General features: G+C 50.4%; 1 protein-coding gene across 5 annotated transcripts in view; it reads left to right on the top strand.

The window, feature by feature from the left end:
• The window catches only part of SHANK3 (SH3 and multiple ankyrin repeat domains 3), a 512,191-nt gene that overhangs the window by 156,419 nt on the left and 332,519 nt on the right, over window positions 1-23,253 (top strand). For all 5 annotated transcript variants that reach the window (XM_084808829.1, XM_084808827.1, XM_084808826.1 and 2 more), the window contains one exon: window positions 20,590-20,698. In XM_084808829.1, coding sequence (XP_084664955.1) covers window positions 20,590-20,698 — 109 coding nt within the window. The remainder of the gene's footprint in view (window positions 1-20,589; window positions 20,699-23,253) is intronic.

Here is a 23,253-nt window from a genome sequence, read left to right as displayed (position 1 = left end):
TGTTTCTTTGACAGTAAAAAGGCATAATGTGAAAGGACTTCAGAGCATCCGCTCACAGAACTGCTGGCTTTTGGCACCTGATCCCCTGAGCGCTGGTGCAGAATCTTGTTTAAAATCCTGAGGCAGAGAAGGAGGACATCTGGGGGAAATGGCTGTCCATTTGTAACACTGTTGAGTATCACAAGTTGAAAAAATCATATACCAAACCATGTAAGAAGGTAGCCAGTAGCTTCAGGTTTCCAACAGAATGCACATCAGCCTCTTGGAACTGAGAGCAAGGAGATTAGAACACAAGCCACCCGTCTTCTCTCCTTTACAGGCTTCCCTGGGCAGCATAGATGGGCCTCAGCAGCGCTGTGAAGGAACGTGTTATGTTGGCTGGGGGTTATGGGAGTTGTAGTCCAACACATCTGGAAGGTGCCAGGTTGCTCCAAAGTTTTTCTAGGACTTGGCCTGCACATGCACCGATTCTGTTTCTCTTAACTGCACAGCAAGGCAACTTGATGAACAGTAATTAAAAGTAAGTGCAATGCTGCCTTTATTTATGTACTGTGTGAAGTGATGTTTTCTAGCGTGGGCAATGAATGCTGGCAAGGTGGTGGAAATGGATTCTGCCGCATCCCCAGTTCAGAATTTCTGGGCCCACTCTGAGCTGAGCCCAAACCACCTCCTCCATGGTTTGGGCCCAGCTTGTTGTGGGCTTGGTGCCAGCTCTGAAGCCACCCTTTCCCTTTCACATTCACAAGAGGGCTGGTGGTAGCAGCAATGGAAGCTGTCGCAGTAGCATCCTCCAATGCCTGGGGCCCTGGGAAAGACATTTTCCCATGGGTCTCGTACCCTTCCTGAGGTGGGCTGCTGCTGCAGTAGCATTCCCAAGTGAACCGGGGAACCCAGCTGCAGCACTGCTCATCATGACCCCCCTGCATTGTTGCTACCCCCACCAGATAGGTTTTGTGGAAGGGGAAGGGGTTGGAGGCTCCCTGCATCTTGTGGTCTCACAGGGGAGGGCTGGGGGAGGCTCTTTGGCTCCACTGTATTCCCTGCGATGCCATCAGGAAGGCAATGGGGTCTCAGCTGCAGCATGGCCCTGAAATAATGCCAGGTGTTTTCTGATTATTTGGGAAAGTAATTCATTTTCGCCAAGTCCATTCTCAATGGAGTTTAAGGGGCTTGCCGATCACGAATACTTTGTTTTGTCAGGCCCAAATGTAACTTCATGCAGACTGAGAATCATGGAAATTGTAGTCCAACACATCAGGAGGGCCCCAGGTTGGGGAAGGCGGATCTGGGCTGAGATGTAACAAGGGAGGGCTTGAACTCTCTGTCCTAAGGCCACCGGACAGCCGACCAGCTTCAGCCCCTGCACCAGGCTTCTGGCTGCCCAGGGACGCTCCGGTCTCTTTCTGCCTGGCAGGTCTTCCAACGCTCAAGTGGCGCTGTGGCCAGTTTTGCTCTCCAGCTCTGGATGCTTGCCATAGGCATTCTGGGTGTCTTCCAGGGAGCGTGATGCCCTGGAGTACCGGTGTGCAAAGGGGGTGGGCTAGACAGATCCCTCCTGTTGTTTGTGGGCTCATCCTCAGCGCCTTTCGGGGCAGCATTCGGTAGCTGCTGGGGAGGGGTCACTCGATGGCCTGGTTGTGAGCTGGTTTTGGTGGCCTGACATCTAGCACGCTCCCTTGAGTTCAAAGGGCTGGCTTCTTCCTTGGCCGTCTTGCAGTGGTGCAGTGAGGCAGTTTTAGCCTGTGGGTGTCATGGTCTTATGGGAGGACCCTTTCGACAGCCTTGTGTGTTCCTTCAGTTGTGAAGCACACAACCGACGTTTCTCTTTCCCCCACCCCCAGCCACCATTCCATGCTTTACAACTGCTTCTACATTCCTGACATGTTAGCATGTTTGCCCACCCTGACAACAGAAATACTCTGAGCATGTGCAGTTTGCATGATAAGCTCACTTAAATCCTCGCAGCGTTGTGACTACAGGAATAAAATGGACTTTGCTTCTGCTGCTCTGGTGCCCTCAACACCTGTTGCTCCCTGGGGGGGTTACTGGGGAGGGGGTCCTGGGCTGCTGGGCCCTGGAGTTTGACCCCAGCGCTGAGTCCGAGCTGCCCTGCAGCCTTCTCACCGCGGAGCCTGGTTCCTCCTGCACGTTTGTTCATGTGCAGTTTCCTGCATTGCTCTTGGAGGGGAAATTGTGTATCTTGCTCGTCCTCCTGCCTGTGAGTCCCTCAGCCATTTTCGGGAGCAGCAGCAGGCTTCTTCCGGCGGTTCTGAGCATGGACGTCTTGCCTCCACCGAGACCGCTTTAATCATGTTGTCTCTGCACCGACTTTTCTGCAAACCCATTTGACTGTGCATATTAGAGCCGGCTGCTGTGCAGTTGAGTGGATGCATCAAAGAGAATTGCCAAAGGGGGACACTTGAGATGCCTGCAACCTATTAGGCGAAGACAAGAGCTGCCAGGGTGGATGAGGCCTGAGGTCTCCAGTCCTCTGTCTTCAGATGCTGCAGAGGAGTCAGCGATCAATCTCGTCTTGCCTCGACTCAGAAAGAACAGCAGGCTGCAATGAGCTGTGCTCCATTTGGAAATACGGGAGTCCGCGGGGAGCCTTTGGGCTTTGGGCTCCCTTTGCTGAGGGCGTCTCATCGGGCTTTCGCATTTCCTCCGTGGCAAAGCCAGGTTCCCCACCCCACCCTGTCTTTCTCACACCCATTCTACCGCTTCTTCTCCCCTTCCTAACACTTTTGCCAGAAAATGGCGGACAAATTGAATAGCTGGACAGGAGACTGAATTGCCACGGCAGGCGGGGGCGTATGCTGTGCCTGGCCTTGTCCTCGTCTGTTGACTCTCTTTCTCCAAGCACCCCCATTTCCCCGTGCCAGGCAGCGCTTCGAGGCTCCTCACCAGAGAGTGCCTTTGATTTCATCCTCACTTCCAATATCTATTGGGGAAATGTCCGAAGCATCTGGTATAAGTGTTTCTGATGTGGGATGTATCACCCTGTCCTAGAAAATGTTGACATTTGCTGGTCAGTGGGGGTGACAACAGGCCATTTAACAGGCACACTCAGTTGGCCTTGAGACTTACCAGGAATGCTCCATGTTTCCTGACATTTCCCATTGGCCTCCTAAAAATCTTAAGAATTACCAGAAAGCATAAGCATTTTCTGAATGTTTGGTATTTACGGCAGCACAAGCACAGCTGTTGCCCGTCTCACTCCTCTGGAGACAGCACAGGATACCCATGGATTACATGTCAGCGCATGCAGCCGTTGTCCCGTTGGCGTGCTTTGGTCCTGGCTCTATAGTTACGTTAAAAAAAATGCTGTTAACTGTACATTCAAATATTTCTTTCTATCCCAAATAATGTTAATCTCAGAGATGATTCCAATGACTATTTACTCCCAGTTCTCAGGGAAGGCCAGAGCAAGTGGGAGTCTTGCTTCTTGGGGCACCAACTGGGCACCTCCCTTGAGTTGGCATCGCTTGAAGGGGTTTATTTTTTACACCCACAGTCCGGACTGTCACCACTGGCTTCCCCAAACTCCTCTTTCCAGACATAACTTCTCAAGGACCTCTTTTTGTCAGAATTAAACTCAGGACTATCACCTCAGGAAGGGGCCGTGGCTCAGTGGGGACAGCCCCTGCTTTGCAGGCACAAAGCCCCGCAGCATCCGATGTTCCCCCTTACACCTCCTCTTCTCTCTCTAGGCCAACAGCTAACATTCATCAGATCTAGTAGCTGTTTTCTATCTGTGGCTGAGTCATCATAGCTAAATGGAACCTCCAACTGCAGACGATGTCTACCCCTGAATATCAGATGCTGGGGATGAGCACTGCGGGTGAGGGGCTGCCTTCATGAGCTCAGTGGAGGCATCAGGACAGCTGCTTCTGGAAATGGGATGCTGGACTAGATGGACCTTTTTGGTCTGATCCTGACTCGGGGTCATTCTTAAGAAGTTCATTAAGACAATAGAAGGGATACAAGTCGTCAGGACTGGGTGAATCAAATGATAGTATTCAAGGGCACCAAATTGGGGGAGAGTGTCTGGTGGCCCTCCAGATGTTGTTAGACAGCAACTCCTATCACCCCTTACCATTGCTTATGCTGTTGAGGGCTGATGGGAGGTGCAGTCCACAACATTCCTTATTATGTTGCAGTCCAACAACATTCCTTAGTATTATAAACCACCCCAAGACCATCTGCATATGGTTTCTTTTTCCTAAGCGCAGAACTTGGCATTTATCCCTATGACATTTCATTCTGTTGTTTTCTGCCCAGCGCTCCAGTCTATCAAGATCACTTTGCATTCTGTTTCTGTCTTCCAGCATATTAGCTATCCCACCCAATTTTGTGTCATCTGCACATTTGATCAGCATTCCCTGCACCTCCTCCTCCAAGTCATTCATAAAAATGTTGAAGAGCACTGGGCCCAGGACTGAGCCCTGCGGTACCCCGCTCGTTACCTCTCCCCAGTTTGAGAAGGTCCCATTGATAAGCACTCTTTGAGTCCGATCCTGTAGCCAACTGTGGATCCACCGTATCGTTGTCTCATCTAGCCCACTTTGAGCTAGTTTGCTCATCAGGATATCATGGGGTACTTCATCGAAAGCTTTGCTGAAGTCGAGGTATATGATATCCTCTCTGTGACAACCTTTCAAGTACTTGAAGAGCGCTATCATATCTCCCCTCAGTCTCCTCCCCTCCTCCAGTCATCTGGCACTTCACCCGTCCTCCATGATTGCTCAAAGATAATAGACAGCGGTTCTGAGAGTTCTTCTGCCAGTTCCTTTATTACTCTAGGGTGCAGTTCATCTGGCCCTGGAGATTTGAACTCATTCAAAGTAATGAGGTGTTCCTTGACCATATGCCTATCAATCACAAGCTGCAATCTTGCCCCTTCAGCCTGTACTTCGCCTTTGCCAGCGGGGTCATAGACCCTCTTTTGGGAGAAGACTGAGCCAAAGTAGGAATTGAGCACCTCTTCCTTTTCTTTGTCATCTGTTATCGTTTTGCCATCCTTATGTAATAGCTGAACCACCATTTCTTTCCTCTGCCTTTTACTATGCACGTAGCTGAAGAAAGCCTTTTTGTTGCATTTAGCATCCCTCGCTAACCTCAGCTCATTCTCAGCTTTAACCTTCCTGACACCATCCCGCAAATTCTGTGCTACCTGCCTGTACTCTTCCTTTGTTGCTTGGCCTTCTCTCCACTTCCTATATGTGTCCTTTTTTGTTTTCGGGTCATCTCTAAGCTTTTTGTGAAACCACATTGAGTTATTCTGTTGTCTTCCACCTTTTCTTCTTGTTGGAATTGTTTGTGATTGTGCCTTGAGAATTTCCTTTTATAAAAGCTCCCACCGATCTTGGACTCCTTTTCTTGTTAGAGTCACTTGCCATGGGACCTTGCTGATCATTGTTCTGAGTTTATTAAAATGGGCTTACCTAAAATCCAGGGTACATGTTTGGCTACACTCGGCTTTTGCTTCCTTTAGAACCAAGAACGCCAGTATAACATGGTCACTTTTCCCCAGAGTTCCTGTAACTGCTACTTTACCCACTAAGTCATCTCTGTTGGTTAGGATCAAGTCAAGGATAGCCGATCCTCTAGTTCCTTCCTCCACTTTCTGTAGGAGGAAGTTATCCGCCACACAAGTCAGGAATGTCCTGGAGGGGCCATGTTTTGCAGAATTTGTCTCCTAACAAATATCGGGGAAACTGAAGTCCCCCATTACTACTACGTCCTTGGCAGCAGAATGGCAGGGAGCACCACTCCCACTGTCAGGCCTCATCATGGCCAGAACTTGGGAGCAAAGCACGCTCTTTGCACCCAGCATTCCTTCAGCGCAGGGGAAAGCAGGTGAGCGGCAGATTTGGACCTTGGCAACAGTGAAAACCACCATTTCTGCTTGCAAGGCTGATGCTGCTATCTGGCCAATGGTGGTGGGACATCTGTCCAGATGGTCACACCAGAAGCAGCCATCAACCTCCCACGCTGCAACTGCACCGCTCAGCAGACCACTCAGAGCTTGCCAGGCCTCTCCAAGCAGCCCCCAAAGCCTCGCTGCCTTCCCCGTCCAGCACCACCATTCTTCCTGCACATTTCTCTGCCTCTTGCAGGGTCTGCTGCTACCCCAGTCCAAATCACTATGTTTCATGATGTCAATGCCTTTCAGGCTTCCTACCTTCCTTCCAAGCACACTGTCCACAGCCACTGGTCATCTGAGGAGCCCCAGCACACTGCTGAGGATTCCCGGGGCGTCTTCTTCAGCAGTTTGAGGGACACATTGCTGCCTACGAGGCTGGACGGCCCTCTGTCGGGGACGCTCTGACTTGGACTCCTGCACTGAGCAGGGGGCTGGACTCGACGGTCTTGCAGGCCCCTTCCAACCCTACTGTTCTATGATTCTATGATTCTTTGTAGGACAGGGGTAGGCAATCTGGTGCCCTCCAGATGTTTTGGGCCACATCTTCCATAAGCCCCAGACAGCATTGTCAATGGTCAAGGATTATGGGAGTTGTAGTCCAAAACATCTGGAGAGTACTAGGTTTCTTAACCCTGGTATAGATGCATATTCCTTTTGTCTCGTGTTCACTTCTAGTCAAATAGGTTATACATGTTCAAAACAATTCTAAAACCTGTGTACCCAAAGCAAGACAGGACAAATGAACACACCCCGAGCAGTGATTCCTCCCTGAAAGCACCTTCAGTTCCCTGGAAACAGAGCACATGATCCTTTTGTTTTTAAAGCCCTTGGAAGTCAATCCAAGAAATGCCAATGCAGTTCAGCTTCTGCCTCTTGCAAGAGAAAGATGCCCCACATCAGACTCAGTGGTCCTTGGATCAGCACTGACAAGGATGCTTCTCCACCCCAATGCCAGGAGGGTTACACTATTCAGTTAAGTTAAAGTCCCCCATGACCCTTGACTCTCTCCCTACCAACCAAGGAAGCAATGGAGGCCTTCCTTCCTTCCTACACTCAGCTGGTTGGCAGAGCTCCACCACAGAAGAGCTGGCTCATGAAATGCTAGGAGTAAAACAGCTTCTGGAAATTAATCTGATTTCTGGTAGAGCCTCTGCAAAAGGGCAGCAGGGAGGGACGTTGGGCTGCAAGAGCTGCCTGCACCCAAGGATTTGGGCACACTGAAGACACTTTGGCTTAGCAAGCAGTAAAACGGAGCACCGCTGGCTCAAGCAACTCTGGCAGGATTTCTGGCATCTTCACTGGCCATGGTTGCAAGAGGACTGTGGAATCCCACTGCTTGCCGTGACTTGGACTCTGAACTCCCAGAGATGAGGGGGCACCAACAGCCCCCTGAAAGAACTGTTGTAATGCCCTGAGCAGTGAACTGGGCATCCTGCCATAAGCTGAGCAAAGGTGGATGACAAGGGTCATCTGGCTCAACGTTTCAACAGAGGTAGTGGGAGAGGTGGAGCTAGCTGCACAGCTGTGGGAAAGGCCATGGCTCTGTGCTGGAGACCCTGCTCTGCAAGCACAAGGGCCCTGATTCAGCCCCCACCAGCATCTCCAGGTAGGGCTGGGAAAAGCCCTTGTCTAGCCCTGGAGAGCAGCTGCACATCACATAGATAATACTGAATGAGATGGACCCAGGGCCTGCCTCGACCTAAGGCAACTTTCTATGTTCCATAGATAGCCAATGCTCCTAGCGTGTCAGGGAGAAAGGAACAGAAAGGAACTCAAAAACTGGAGCAAGCCCTCCAAGCAAACACCACTCAACTCTCCGCTCAGCTACAAACTTGCCATGTGGCTCTGGACAGATTACTATCCTGCAAAATGAGGGTTAAGAGAGCAGTTGTGTAAGCCTGAAACAGCAAGTTGGCAAGACGTACTGTGGTACTTTAACCTGCAGTCCACAAGGAACATTTCCTACACCGCCCCCATGAAGTGCGCACACACACACACACACACACACACACACACAGGGTGCCAATCCCAGCACACCCAGGGTGCTTCCAGACAAAGCTTTTATGGTGCAATTGCCCTGCCTCATTCATGGAATGTTAGGGGGTCACACAGTTTTCCTCTCATGACCCTCCCATGTTTTCCCACCCCTTCTTCTGTCTTTTCTCTTGCCGCAGAAAATGCACGAAGGAGAAAAAGGTAGAAGAGAGCGGCACAAGGCCTTCTGGTCAGCAGGGCTAGGAGCCTTCCGTCTGGAAGCATGCCATGTCTCGCCCCAGAACTGTGACAATAGCTCTGGATCCCTGGAACAAGATGCCACTCTTCTTCCAGGGACTTCCTGTGGCCCTTCCTGTTCCATGCTATCATACCTGGCTGGTGTCATAGCTAGACGCACATGGGACTGAACCCATGTTTGTTCTTCATGTAGACATCTGCATTTAAAAGCCCCTTTGGGGCTCTTGCCCACCTCCCTCTGAGCAGCGTGTGATGTACAGGGTTTGCACAAAAAAAGAGAAAGAAAATTCCAGGCATGTATTAAAACTCAGCTGGAAAAACAACAGCACTTTTTGGCAACATCAAACCAAAACGAAAGACATAATCGTGACTCAAGCGTCAATCCTTTGCACGCTTACCTGGAAATGAACCCCACTGAACACAATGGGCTTTGCCTCTCAGTAAACATGCACAGGCCTGGCAACCCACACACTGCAGGCGGCCATTGGCTGCTCATTGTGCAGACTGCGCAGGTCCAGGAGAACCCCCTCCCTTTCCCCCATGGCCCAGCGCATCGACTGGGCTGCGGGGAAAAGGCCACTCTTCTGGCACTGCTCCTGGCCCCAGGATACCCATCTCAATCAGGGTTGCTGGGGGGAGAGGCTTTTGTCTTCCACCCCCTGTGACCCCAAAGCAGCCAGGATCATGGGTGGGGAGGCTTTAGCCTCACCTTCCCCCAGCATCTCCCCCCCCCCCGTGCGTGTGACTCTGCATCCCTGCATGCAGCTCCCAGCCTCCCATCCAGCACAGCATGCAGCCCTCAGGGCTGAAGAGGCTGCCTGCCCTGTGTTAGAGACTACCTGGTCCCTATCTTGCAAGAGGATCGTGGCAGAAAACTGGACAGAGCTACTGGAGGCGTCCCGGCCAGAAGACCACAGGGTCAAATGCCAGGCCTCCGATGGATCGGTCCCCAAGAACAGCAGCCTGTCCTTTGGAATTTGAACCATGTTCAAAGCACCCAGCCCTTCTCAAGAGAAAAGACCCCCCCCCCATACAGCCTACTGAGGAGGAGCTTCTCCCAGGTTTGGGGAAGAAGACTTGCGGGGAGATACAGCTGCCCATAGACCCATCTCATTTAAGACCGGGATCAGAGAACCATGCAGACGCCAATGTGGCCCTGCTCCAAGAAGGGCTGCTTGGCTGGAGGGAGCTTCCCCAAGAGCTGATGCTCCAAGTGTTCTTTTCAGGGCTGCACCACACTCTGCCATTTACAGCACAGATAGAAACTCCTGCTCGGCACAGCTGTAGTCCGAAGGGCACTGGCTCAGCAGACACACATTACAATATACACACTTCTTCCAGCACGAAGAGCAACCGCTGCATTACAAAGAAACGGCCTTTGGGCATGATGGCTTCAGACAGGAGCCCCAACTGGGAGACAGGCCCTCTCCCAAGAGACAGGGGTGGGGCTTTGGCAAGGCCTTCCAAGGCAGGCCTCGCCTTCCTTTGGCCCCTGGTCGCATGGCTAGTACGGTGCCGAAATGACATCCCAGCGGCTCACAAGAGAAACAAGTGAGCAGAGCGACATCTGAGCCACAAAGGCTTCGGAGAAACCCCTCCAGATGTTTCCCAAACTGAGACCCTGTTTGTGTGTAACGTCAGAGTGCTGCCTCTTCTGACCTCATCTGCATCCTGTGGGTCACTTGTTGTTGAAACGCGAAGTAAACCAGATCTTCGGCCAAAGCAAAAATCTGGAAAGCAGCAAAAACAAGCAAGGCAGCCACGCGGAATCCTTTTGGTGTTACTGCATATGGCAGCTCCAGATGCGCTGGAACTGAACCGTACATTCCATTCCACTGAAGCTGACAGCAAACTGCTTGACAGAGCCTCTGAAAGACTTCTGCGATCTTGCAGGGAACAGGAACAAACAAGCGAGGGAGAAGAGGAAATGCATGTATCCAAGTATCCTCTGGGCTGTATCCATGACGTCCATCTGTATGTCTGCCTTCGGTTAGTCCCACCCCCATCTTCGATGTCTGTATACTAATGCCCAGAGTATGGGAAACTAACAGAACAAACTTAATACAGGAGGGAAATTATGACTTGATAGGTGTAACTGAGACTTGGTGGGATGACTTGCATGACTGGAATACAGCAGTTGAAGGATATAACTTGTTCGAAAAGAACAGGAGGAACAGAAAGGGAGGTGGGGTTGCACTATATGTGAAAAATACATATCTCTGCACAGAAATACAGGAGGATGGGATTGGCAGCCCCATCGAGAGCATCTGGGTTAAAATAAATGCAGCAAAGAATAAAAGGAACATGGTGGTCAGAGTCTACTACCAGCCACCCAGTCAAGGAGAAGATGAGGATGAAACTTCTGAAAAGCAAATTGTCCATGTTTCAAGGAAGGATGATGTAGAAGTAATGGGGGACTTCAATTTCCCCGATATTTGTTGGGAGACAAATTCTGCAAAACATGGCCCCTCCAGAACATTCCTGACTTGTGTGGCGGATAACTTCCTCCTACAGAAAGTAGAGGAAGGAACTAGAGGATCGGCTATCCTTGACTTGATCCTAACCAACAGAGATGACTTAGTGGGTAAAGTAGCAGTTAAGGGAACTCCTGAAAGCTAGCAGTGACCGACCAGGAAAAAGGTCTTAGGGTTGTGCTGGACAGCTCAGTGAAGATGTCAACCCAGTGTGCGGCCGCTGTAAAAAAGGCAAACTCCATGTTAGGCATAATTAGAAAAGGGATTGAGAATAAAACTGCCAACATCCTACTGCCGTGCAGCCACACTTGGAATGCTGTGTACAGTTCTGGTCACCACACCTCAAAAAAGATATTGTAGAGCTGGAAATGGTGCAGAAAGGGACACCTAAAATGATCAAGGGGCTGATGCATCAGTCTTTCCCAGCATCAGGGTCTTTTCCAGAGAGTTTTCTCTTTGCATTAGGTGGCCAAAATATTTGAGCTTCAGCTTCAGTATCTGTCCTTCCAATGAGCACTCGGGGTTGATTTCCTTTAGGATGGACTGATTTGACTTCCTTGCAGTCCAGGGGACTCGTAAGAGTCTTCTCCAGCACCACAGTTCAAAAGCATCAATTCTTTGGCGCTCAGCCTTCCTTATAGTCCAGCTCTCACAGCCATACATTACTACTGGGAAAACCATAGCTTTGATTATGCGGACCTTTGTCGGTAAGGTGATGTCTCTGCTTCTTACTATGCTGTCTAGGTTTGCCATAGCTTTCCTCCCAAGGAGCAAGCGTCTTTTAATTTCATGGGTACAGTCACCGTCTGCAGTGATCTTGGAGCCCAAGAAAGTAAAATCTGTCACTGCTTCCATTTCTTCCCCTTCTATATGCCAGGAAGTGATGGGGCCAGATGCCATGATCTTCGTTTTTTTAATGTTGAGTTTCAAACCAGCTTTTGCACTCTCCTCTTTCACCCTCAACAAGAGGCTCTTGAGATCCTCTTCGCTTTCTGCCATTAGGGTGGTATCGTCCGCGTATCTGAAATTGTTGATAATTCTCCCAGCAATCTTAATTCCGACCTCTGATTCATCCAACCCGGCATTTCTCATGATGTACTCTGCATGTAAGTTAAATAAGCAGGGTGACAATATGCAGCCTTGTCGTACTCCTTTCCCAATTTTGAACCACTTGGTTGTTCCATGTCTGGTTCTTACTGTTGCTTTTTGACCCTCGTACAGGTTTCTCAGGAGACAGGTAAGGTGGTCTGGTACTCCCATCACTTTAAGAATTTGCCACAGTTTGTTGTGATCCACACAATCAAAGGCTTTAGCGTAGTCAATGAAGCAGAAATAGACGTTTTTCTGGAATTCTCTTGCTTTCTCCCTGATGCAGCGAATGTTGGCGATTTGCTCTCTAGTTCCTCTGCCTCTTCGAAACCCCGCTTGTACTTCCGGTAGTTCTCGGTTTGCATACTGCTGAAGCCTAGCTTGTAGGATTTTGAGCATCACCTTGCTGGCATGTGAAATGAGTGCAATTGTGCGGTAGTTTGAACACTCTTTGGCGTTGCCCTTCTTTGGAATTGGAATGTAAACTGACCTTTTGTCTTGCAGCCATTGTTGAGTGTTCCAAATTTGTTAGCATATTGAATGCAGCACTTTAACAGCATCATCTTTTAGGATTTTAAATAGCTCAGCTGGAATAGTGTCATCTCCGCTAGCTTTGTTGTTAGTAATGCTTTCCTAAGGCCCACTTGACTTCACTCTCTAGGATGTCCGGCTCAAGTTCAGTGACTGCACTATCATGGCTATCAGGGACATTAAGATCTTTTCTGTATAGTTCTTCTGTGTATTCTTTCTGCCTCTTCTTAATCTCATCTGCTTCTGTGAGGTCCCTGCCTTCTTTGTCCTTTATCATGCCCGTCTTTGCACAAAACGTTCCCTTGAGATCTCCAATTTTCTTGAAGAGATCTCTAGTCTTTCCCATTCTGTTGTTTTCCTCGATTTCCTTGCATTGTTCATTTAAGAAGGCCTTCTTGTCTCTCCTTGCTATTCTCTGGAACTCTGCATTCAGTTGGATATATCTTCCCCTTTCTCCCTTGCTTTTTGCTTCCCTTCTTTCCTCAGCTACTTGTAAAGCCTCATCAGACAGCCACTTGGCTTTCTTGCATTTCTTTTTCTTTGGGATGGATTGAGTTGCTGCCTCCTGAACAATGTGACGGACCTCCGTCCATAGTTCCTCAGGCACTCTGTCTATCAGGTCTAATCCCTGAAATCTATTCCTCACCTCCACTGTATATTCATAAGGGATATGATTGAGGTCATACCTGAATGGTTTAGTGGTTTTCCCGACGTTCTTCAATTTAAGCCTAAATTTTGCAACAAGAAGCTCATGATCTGAGCTACAGTCAGCTCCAGGTCTTGTTTTGACTGACTGTATAGAGCTTCTCCATCTTTGGCTGCAAAGGACATAATCAATCTGATTTCGATATTGACCAACTGGTGATGTCCATGTGTAGAGTCGTCTCTTGTGCTGTTGGAAAAGAGTGTTTGCTATGATCAGAAGTTATGATCTTGGCAAAACTCTATTAGCTTTTGTCCTGCTTCATTTTGTACACCAAGGCCATGCCTGCCTGTTATCCCAGTGATTTCTTGACTTCCTACTTTAGCATTCCAATCCCCTATGATGAAGAGGACATCTTTTTTTGGTGTTAGTTCTAGAAGGTGTTGTAGGTCTTCATAGAACTGATCAGCCTCAGCTTCTTCAGCATCAATGGTTGGGGCATAGACTTGAATTACTGTGATGTTGAATGGTTTGCCTTGGATTCATACTGAGATCATTCTATCGTTTTTGAGATTGTACCCCAGTACTGCTTTTCCCACCCTTTTGTTGACTATGAGTGCTACTCCATTTCTTCTAAGGGATTCTTGCCCACAATATTAGATATGATGGTCACCTGATTTAAATTCGCCCATGCCTATCCATTTTAGTTCACTGATTCCCAGGATGTCAATGTTCAATCTTGCCATCTCATGTTTGACCACCTCCAGCTTACCTTGATTCATTGACCTGACATTCCAGGTTCCTAAACAATATTGTTCTTTACAGCATCGGATTTTCTTTTCACCACCAGACACATCCACAGCTGAGTGTCCTTTTGGCTTTGGCCCAGCTGCTTCACTCTTTCTGGCGCTACTTGGAAATACCCTCTGCTCTTCCCCAGTAGTATATTGGACACCTTCCGACCTGAGGGGCTCATCTTCCGGCGTCATCTCTTTTAGCCTTGCGTTCCATGGGGTTTTCTTGGCAAGAATACTGGAGTGGGTTGCCATTTCCTTCTCCAGTGGACCACATTTTGTCAGAACTCTCTGCCATGACCTGTCCGTCTTGGGTGGCCCTGCACAGCATAGCTTATGGCTTCACTGAGTTACGCAAGCCCCTTCGCCACAACAAGGCAGTGATCCATGAAGGGGCTGCTGGTGAGGGGTAGAGAATAGGAATCTTGCACTCCTGTCCTGGAACTATACAGTAGGGTGAGTGTTCATTCTCCAAACGATTAAAAAGATATATAATTAAGTAAAACTTTGGGAGGAAAAGTCCCCTAACAGGGCATGGGGGTCAGGAGATGCATCACTTGCAAGGCTGAATAGCCTCCTGTGTCCAGCAGGTCCCATGTCGAGTGCTGGGCTCCACTCACAATGGGTTTTGCACCATCCCTGCTGCTGCTTCCCAGCCCTGCTTCCCAGTTCCTCCATCCTTCCTCAAACAACAAGGGGGGAAAGGCCTTTACCTTGGGGGACGGGGAGGGGAGTTCAGTGCTGTCCAGGGGAGGACTTATGGGGCCTGTATTGTGTGGTGCGGAGCCCTCCATGCTGGGGAGGAGGCTGTTGGGGAAGTGGGGCAAGCTACACCCAAGTGGGCTTTCCAGGAATGCCTGCTTTCTGCGCACCACTTGAGTTTTTTGAGCGTTAGACAGGAATACTCAAAAATCCCAAATGATTTGGGAGCAAGCTGGTCCGGGGAGCCAGTCACACATAGCTAAGGAGGACATTTCCCCGGCACGCCAAGTGCTGGGCAGAAGCGACAGCTGCCCAGCCGAAGCGCTCCCTGGAAGGAAGACTGCTGGGCCTGCGTGAGGCTGGGCCTTCCAGGACAGCCAGAGCGTATCTGGATTCTGGGTTAGAGCAGAGGCCGTGCATTCCAAGCCTTCTGCCGAAGGGCAGGGATGTTACTACCCTGTGGGTCAGCCACCATGAGGACCCGACCACTCAAGCAATTCATCCCTGGGAGGAAGACAAAAAGCACTCCAGCCGCTGCGGCCTCCATCAACCAGGAACACCCCCAGCAGTCACCTTCAGGTTTGTCCAGGGCTTCACGGAAGCGCCAGCTGCAGCATCTCTTGGCGTCTCCATGTGGCAGCTGTGCACACTGCCACTGAAATTTGCCCTGCAACTCCCCAAGGCAGTCCTGTGGGGGGCTGCTGATTGGAGGAAGGGGCCAAAGTGGCTTTGAGGCCCCATGTGTGACCGCTTGTCAAGAGTGGTGTAGTGGGAAATGTGAGCATGCGGGCACTCATCGTGGCCGTCCCCAGAGCCACGCATCGCCAGGAGAGTCCAAACATGCAGGCAGCTGTGCGGGCCCCTGCGCGTGTGTGCATTACCTATGTCTCTTGTAAAGTGAGTGGTCTTCATGGCCCCTTCAAGAGCAAGGCGCCCCCAAAGACTCTGCATTGCAACAGGGAACAAGGTATTGTTGCAGGGAAGATTTCTGTCCCCCCAGCTACTGTGGGTGTCGCAGCTCAGCTCAGAGGGAACAGGGAAGGCGGAGCGTGGCGGCCGGTGACGGCCGGTGACGGCCGTGTCCCAGCCAATCGAAAGGCCTGTTGCTTTGACTCCCAGCCCAGGCCAGGCTCCGCTGCACCACACTGTTTCCCCGACCGAATTGCCCCAGTGAAATGCTGTGGGAAGCAGCTGTGGGCCGCCCAGCCTCCAGGGACGTGTGCGTGTGCAAGTTGCTCCACGACTGCTTTTGCAATGGGAAGTGATGCATAACTGTAACTACAAATAAATGTAAGGACAGAAGAAGAGCCCTGCTGGATCAGACCCAGGGTCCATCCAGTCCAGCATTCTGTTCACACAGTGGCCAACCAGCTGTCGACCAGGAACCCCCAAGCAGGACAGGAGCGCAACAGCACCCTCCCACCCATGTTCCCCAGCAACTGGTGTACAACCAGTTGTCTGCAGTTGTGCCAGTCCTTGGTGCCTGAGTGGGATGCAGAGGTGTGTTACTGACTTATAGAATCATAGAGTCATAAAATAGTAGGGTTGGAAGGGGCTTACAAGGCTATTGAGTGCAACCCCCTGCTCAGTGCAGGAATCCAAGTCAGAGCATCCCTGACAGATGGCTGTCCAGCCTCGTCTTGAATGCCTCCAGCGTGGGAGAGCCCACCAGCTCCCTAGGTCATGGGTTCCATTGTCGTATTGCTCTAACAGTCAGGACGTTTCTCCTGATGTTCAGCCGGAATCTGGCTTCCTGTCACTTGAGCCCATTATTCCGTGTTCTGCACTCTGGGAGGATCAAGAAGAGATCCTGGCCTTCCTCTCTGTGACCACCTTTCAAGTCCTTGAAGAGCGCTATCATGTCTCTCCTCAGTCTTCTCTTCTCAAGGCTAAACATGCCCAGTTCTTTCAGTCTCCCCTCGCAGGGCTTTGTTTCCTGTCCCCTAATAGTGCTCCATCCTATCAAAATCACTTTGAATTCTGTTTCTGTCTTCCAAGGTATTACCTATCCCGCCCAATTTTGTGTCATCTGCAGATCTGATAAGCATTCCCTGCAGCTCCTCCTCCAAGTTATTAATACAAATGTGGAAGAGCACTGGGCCCAGGACTGAGCCCTGCGGTACCCCACTCGTTACCTCTCCCCAGTTTGTGAAGGTCCCATTGATAAGCACTCTTTGAGTCCGATTCTGTAGCCAACTGTGGATCCACCGTATCGTTGTTTCATCTAGCCCCCTTTGAGCTAGTTTGCTCATCAGGATATCATGGGGCACTTTGTCGAACACTTTGCTGATGTCAAGATATATTATGTCTACAGCATTCCCCTGGTCCACAAAGGAGGTTACCTGATCAAAAAATGGGATCAGATTAGACCAGCAGGATTTGTTCTTGACAAATCCATGTTGGCTTCGAGTAACCACTGCATTGTTCTGAAGGTGCTTACAGATGGATTGCTTCATAATCTGCTCCAGAGACTGATGTCAGACTGACTGGTCTGTAGTTCCCAGGTTCCTCCTTTTTGCCCTTTTTGAAGATAGGGACCACATTAGCCCTCCTCCAGTCATCCAGCACTTCACCCGTCCTCCATGATTGCTCAAAGATAATAGACAGTGGTTCTGAGAGTTCTTCTGCCAGTTCCTTTATTCCTCTAGGGTGCAGTTCATCTGGCCCTGGACTTTTGAACTCATTCAAAGTAATGAGGTGTTCCTTGACCATATGCCTATCGATCTCAAGCTGCAATCCTGCCCCTTCAGCCTGTACTCATAGGGGGCTCATAGACCCTCTTTTGGGAGAAGACTGAGCCAAAGTAGGAATTGAGCACCTCTGTCTTTTCTTTGTCATCTGTTATCGTTTTGCCATCCTTATTTAATAGCTGAACCACCATTTCTTTCCTCTGTCTTTTACTATGCACGTAGCTGAAGAAAGCCTTTTTGTTGCTTTTAGCATTCCTCGCTAACCTCAGCTCATTCTCAGCTTTAGCCTTCCTGACGCCATCCCTGCAATTCTGTGCTACCTGCCTGTACTCTTCCTTTGTTGCTTGGCCTTTTTTCCACTTCCTGTATGTGTCCTTTTTTGTTTTCAGGTCATCTCTAAGCTTTTTGTGAAGCCACATTGGCTTCTTCTGTTGTCTTCCACCTTTTTCTCTTGTTGGAATGGTTTGTAATTGTGCCTTGAGAAATTCCTTTTTTAAAAACTCCCACCCATCTTGGACTCCTTTTCTCATTAGAGTTGAAATTGAAGTCCCCCATTAGTACTACATCATGCTTCCTTGAAACATTGGCTATTTGCTTTTCAAAAGTTTCATCCTCGTCTTCTCCTTGATTGGGTGACTGGTAGTCCGACCACCATGTTCCTTTTATTTTTTGCTCCATTTATTTTGTGGAGGGAGTTTTTGGAGGCAGAATCTAATAGTAAGATTCTGACTAATATTTAGTTGCATAGCACTTTGGCAGATCCAGCGCCTGTTAGGTCAAGGGGAGGGGACAAGATCCAGAGAGCAAGGCTGGACTGTGCAAGGCCAGGATGAAGCCCTGGCAGGGGTGGCAGCAAGGCCTGGAGTCCCCTTGCAGTCCTCGGACCAGCACAAATCTTCCTCTGAGGCTTTTTCTTTGGGGTGGGGTGGGGCAGAGATTTTATCACATGAGCTGCTTTAGCCTATTACCATCCGAGAGCTTTATCCTGTGCCCAGAGTTTGATGGTAACACAGAGGGGAAATCACTACCTGTTGTCCCCCAGGCCACCAGTTCAGGCTGTGTTTTTTGAGTCCTGAAAAACTTACAAGATTCTACGTAATGTTGAAGTTGCTTCCATCCTATCCAAATAGTGCCACTTCCAGGTACTGCCTCACCTTTCTCCTCATTGTCAGTTATTTGGAGAGGGATGCCCACCCAGGTTTGTCCCTCCAGAGGTTGGACATAACCTTTCAGCCCTTCTGACCCCCATGACTCATGTGGGCCCAGGCCTGAGCCTCCTTTAGCCCCCCACATGTCTGCACGATGGCAGGGGAACACAAGGTGTGGCCTGTGATGTCCAGGATGATGCAACTGCTGTGGTGCATCAGACCTGTGCTTTCACAGGGCCCTTTTCCCGTTTGGCAGGAAAGGGGCCAACGAAGAGCAGAAGATGTGTCCAGAAGTGCTGGCAGTAGGAGTTGGTACTGCGAGGTGAGGCGGCCTCTGGCCAAGAGCCCAAAAGTGGTGGGAGAAAGGGGACAGGGCCCTTCTTCAGACTGCGCACCTTTGAAATCTGCCGCCTGCAAGGCAAGAAGCTGCGCAAGAGCCTGTTGCAGCGGTGGCAGCCCACACTCCTGCTTCTCGGACACTCCTCAGCTCAGCCACGCAGGAACCTGGAAATCAGCCAGGATGCACGTAAATGTGCATAGCCACCTGCCAGACAGCACAATTGTGGGGGCGGATGGGGACGGGCGATCTAAATGAGAGAGCAAAGCCCTCAACCAGCTGGTGCTGTCTTGGGAGGAGGCGTGATGGTGAGTTCTGCTCTGGAGTCCAAAGGCACAAAGTGATGCCAGCAGTCACAAAAAGCGGCTCCGGATGGAAAACCCTTGATATAAGAGGTGGCGCCTGAGGGCTTCGACCGCGTCTCTCTGAGTGCTTGAGACTCGAGAGGCAGCCAAGGGGATTGCGCCACTTAGAGCCGCAGCCTGGCCACAACACAACGTAAACAAGGGATACAGATCAAGTCATGCAGCCCCGACCGTGGCTGTCAGCATGACCATAGACCTCCTGTGGTCTCCCTGGAGAAGCTGATGCTGACAGTCCTGAAGCTGCTGACGGCGTGCTACTCTGCGCCACATTGGTGTGGGTGTCCCCGAGGACCAGGGATGGGTGACACACCTTCTGGTGGATTTGTCACAGTCACGAAATGGCAGACAATTCAGAGAGGTCAAGGTCTCTATTCACAGTCTCTATTCACTCGTGGAACTCCACGACCAAAGGATGCTGTTGGGGAGGCTTCTCCTTTCCCTTCCGCCACAGTATGAGCAGACACCTTGCCAGCCTGTCCTGCTGCGGGCGCCCAAGGGGCCGAGCTGTGTTTTGTGCCAGCCCCAGGGCGCCGCCTCCCTTCTCATGTCCTTACCCAGCTCAGCTGTTCACTCTGGTCACAAATCCAGGATTGGGACCTGGCCTGGAAGCATTTTAATTGGGCTTCGAGCCAACTTGAAGACAGGTCTGGGCTCCAGCTATCAGCCGGGAGAGCTGGGGGCCAGCACAGACAAGCTGGAAAAAGTTCAGCACCTATCAGGTCTTCCAAGATGGCTAAATATTTGAGGCTCAAAGAACCTGGGCTTCCACCTCACCAGGGTAGCTCCTTTCTCCAGACTGTTATCTGCGGGCCTGTTCCCCCTGCAAGTGGCTGTGTCCTGGTTACCATTGTTGGATGTGGTCCCTTTTCTAATTTTGTTGGGATCCTGCTGAAGGCTGCTGCACGCCAAAGGGCATCCCTTGCAGGGTTTCGCCATTGCTCATTCTTGCCTCGAATGCATTGCCCTTCTGCAGACAGGCAATCCCCACGCTGGGGAAGGATATGTAAATGTCTGCGGCACGTGTGTTAGTCTAAATGCATGGAAGAGTCACACATCCGTGCCATGTGGGGAGCTGAATCCGTGTGTTTAGATGAGGCCTGCAGAGCCTCTTTCAGCACAAGGGCCGCGTTCCATTTGGGAGAAGCTCTCAGGGTCTGCGTTCCAGTGGCGGGCTCCCCTAGAGGACCAGTATACTTTTGCTTCAGGGCCAGCATGGCTGGCTGGGGAATGCTGGCGGTTGTGGGGCTTTTTTCTGTCTAAACCTGCATAGGGTTGTGCCCTAAAGCTCTCTCTGCCAGGAACTGAGGCTTGGGGCGAGGGGGGGCATTTCAGCCTTTCAGAATGGGCAAAAAACTGCACAAAAGCTGGGAAACCACCAAGTGATTGGTGATGGGGGGAGGGGAGGGGACAGGAGAATGGCAGGGGGGCTTTCTGAGAAGCTCTGGAGGACTGGATTGGACCCCCGGGCTGGAGGCTCTGCACTCCTGAGTTAAGACAGTGTGTGGAAAAGACCGACCGGCAAGCAGACTTGGTCCTCCCCTGTGCCCAGAGAGGGGCTTCTGAGTGGCAGGCTGGGGTGTTCGGTGAGAGAGGAGAAGCCCCAGGGCCTGGCTGCAGTAAAAGGCGATTCACGTGACATGTTTTTCTTCTGGCTGCAGGCAAACCTGAAGAAGTTCATGGAGTCTGTGCAGATGCTGAATGTGGAGAAGGTCAGCAGGTTGCTGGAGAAGGGACTGGACCCCAACTTCCATGATCCGGACACTGGAGGTGAGAAGAGCTTCTCCAGCGAGAGGCCGTGGGTGGGGCGGGGGTGGCTGGTGCTGGAGGCTGTGCGGGGCTCTCGGGATGCCAAGAGAAGGAAGCGAACTGTGGTGCAGTGGGCTTGGCTCAAGGCCATTTAACCTGAGGAAAAAGAAGCCCTCGTGGAGACAGAGAGGCCAGCAGACCGGAGGGTCAGGAGGAGTCCCAAGGCAGCCTTCCCTGTTTCATCCCGAGGGCAGCAGGAATGTGGAAAGATCGCCAAGAATGCCTGTTCCGAGGCACTCCCGTCAGCCCTGGCTTCAGCGGTTGAGTTGAGCTGTCCCCTACCCACAGTGGGCGAGGACTACCCCAGGAGTGCAATTGGAGAACGACTCTGAACGCTGGGCTGTTCTGGCTGCCCTTCTGGTTCAAGACAATGCGGAATAGCTTTCCCCAGCCTGATGCCCTCCAGATGCTGAGGACTGCAACTCCCATCACCCCCAGCCAGTTGTACGCCAGTACAGCTGGAGGGCCCCAGGTTGGGTGAGGCTGATGTGCAATGTCTTCAGTGGGAGATTTGCACAAAAGCCTTCCCGAATCCTTCCAGAGATGCACCCACAGGCTTAGGAACCCCCAGCCTCTGTCAGCATCCAGGAATGATCCCGGCAAAGGAAATACGCCGGTTGCGCTGGCAGGGTGCCTCTGGACCTGGCCTGCTGTGGTGTGGCAGCCAGGAGGTGCTGTGATGGGGCTGACAGTTGCAGGGGCTGGCATTCAGGCTATATCTGGGGTGAGGGGGCATCGAAGGGATGGGTTTCTGTTGCAGCTTATTCAAGGACTTAATAGTTTTGCTTCTGCTTTGCTGTTTGCTCAGCTCTTTTCACTTTGTTTTGCTGCATCTTCTTTTTTGAGATGCACTTGGATTTTAAATTTGTGAGCCACCTTGTAGATCTTCTGAGTTTAAAGGTGGGGAGTAAAGTAAATGAGTAAATAAATAAGTTGATTGTGGAGGAGAGACAGCGCTTTGGTATCCTTGGCGTATCTTCACCTGGAATGGAACTGAGTATTTGCTGGATCAAAACTCAGAAGCTGCAGCTAGAGCAGAATCAGGTTCCAGGAGAATAATCCGAGGCTGCCGGGGTGGCATGAGGAAGTTCAGAATGGAAGGCCGGCTGAAATCCAGATTCCAAGCAGCGTTTACCTAGCCAAGTACCAGGCCCAGAAATGGGTGCAGTGCTGTTTGCTTGCTTGCTTGCTTGTTTATTAAAAATATTGCTATGCTGCTTTTCCAGTTGCTCAAAGTGGTTTACAAGCCAATAACAGAGAAGAGAGAGAAGGCAAAAACTACGCCAAATAGTTGTGAAAACTGGCAGCAATATTTCTATGGGCACCTATGATAGACAGAAAATCTCTGGGACTTTTCAGGCCCTGCCGAGAGGAGGAGACACCCTTTTTAGGGGGAAATAAAATTAAATGAAAACATGAAAATGTTGGGGAAGATGGAAGTATGCATAGCAACAATTTATTATTTATGCAGCACCATCTGTGTACGTGGCACCCACGCCCATGCAGCCCACAGTCTACCACAAACAGTGGGGGGGGGGAGAATGGAGTGGGAGCAAAGGAGGGAGAGAGAGAAAAGGGGGAGGGGAGCAATGCGTGTAGGCGAACGCAATAGCATGTACTTAAAACTTGGTTCACTTGGGATGAGGACTAAGGAGTTGACCCAGCCTTTACCCGCCTGGCCAATGGCCCTGCCAGCTCAGAATGATGGGAGTTGCAGTCAAACCCATCTGGACGGCACCAGGTGGGTGAGGATGGGTTAAGAGAAGGGCTTCCTGGAGAAGGTGGGCATTGGGGACAAAGGTAATGGAAGAAGGAGAGGGAGAAGGAAGGAAGGAAGGAAGGAAGGAAGGAAGGAAGGAAGGAAGGAAAGAAAGAAAGAAAGAAAGAAAGAAAGAAAGAAAGAAAGAAAGAAAGAAAGAAAGAAAGGGGCACAGTACAGTTTCTGTGAGAGTGTGCTGGGCATAAGGGGCAGCAAGGGAGAATGGGCAGGGACATTTAAGGGAGCAGGGGGTGTTTGAGGGGCTGAGGATATCAGAACTGAAGCAAGGATGAGGGAAGAAAAGCAGAATGGGTTGAGGGTGTGGAAAGCATTGACGATAAGGACAAGGGGTTTGCGCTGGATATAGAAGGGGAGGGAAAGCCACGGTAAAGGGATCTGAGGTGGGAATTTAATAAGCAATTCTGACTTGCTTATTAAACTTTAGTTAGTACTTTAAGGACATGAAATGCGTTATGTATAATTTAAATTAGCGGTTAGCTCATCTAATAGCACTGTCTGCTATATTTATGAAGTAAAACTGTATAAGTTCTTTGCTTTTATTCAAACAATAATTAATTACGAAGATACATGGCACTGGTGATGGAGCGGCACATGCTGCATCCTAAGGCAATTTTAGTCAATCTTTTTGCCAGCTGGCAAATAGGAGAAAAATAAAACAAGAGCTGAAAATAGGAACCATCAGTATTTTCTTATGTGGGCTCCGAAAGAGCCTGTAATGCACAGCTGTATTGTGCAG

The sequence above is a fragment of the Heloderma suspectum genome, chromosome 7, assembly GCF_057233095.1.
Source record: "Heloderma suspectum isolate Gila_16-S chromosome 7, 16-S_ref, whole genome shotgun sequence".
In the NCBI taxonomy this organism is placed as follows: Eukaryota; Metazoa; Chordata; class Lepidosauria; order Squamata; family Helodermatidae; genus Heloderma; species Heloderma suspectum.
This window is presented reverse-complemented; position numbering and strand designations above follow the sequence as displayed.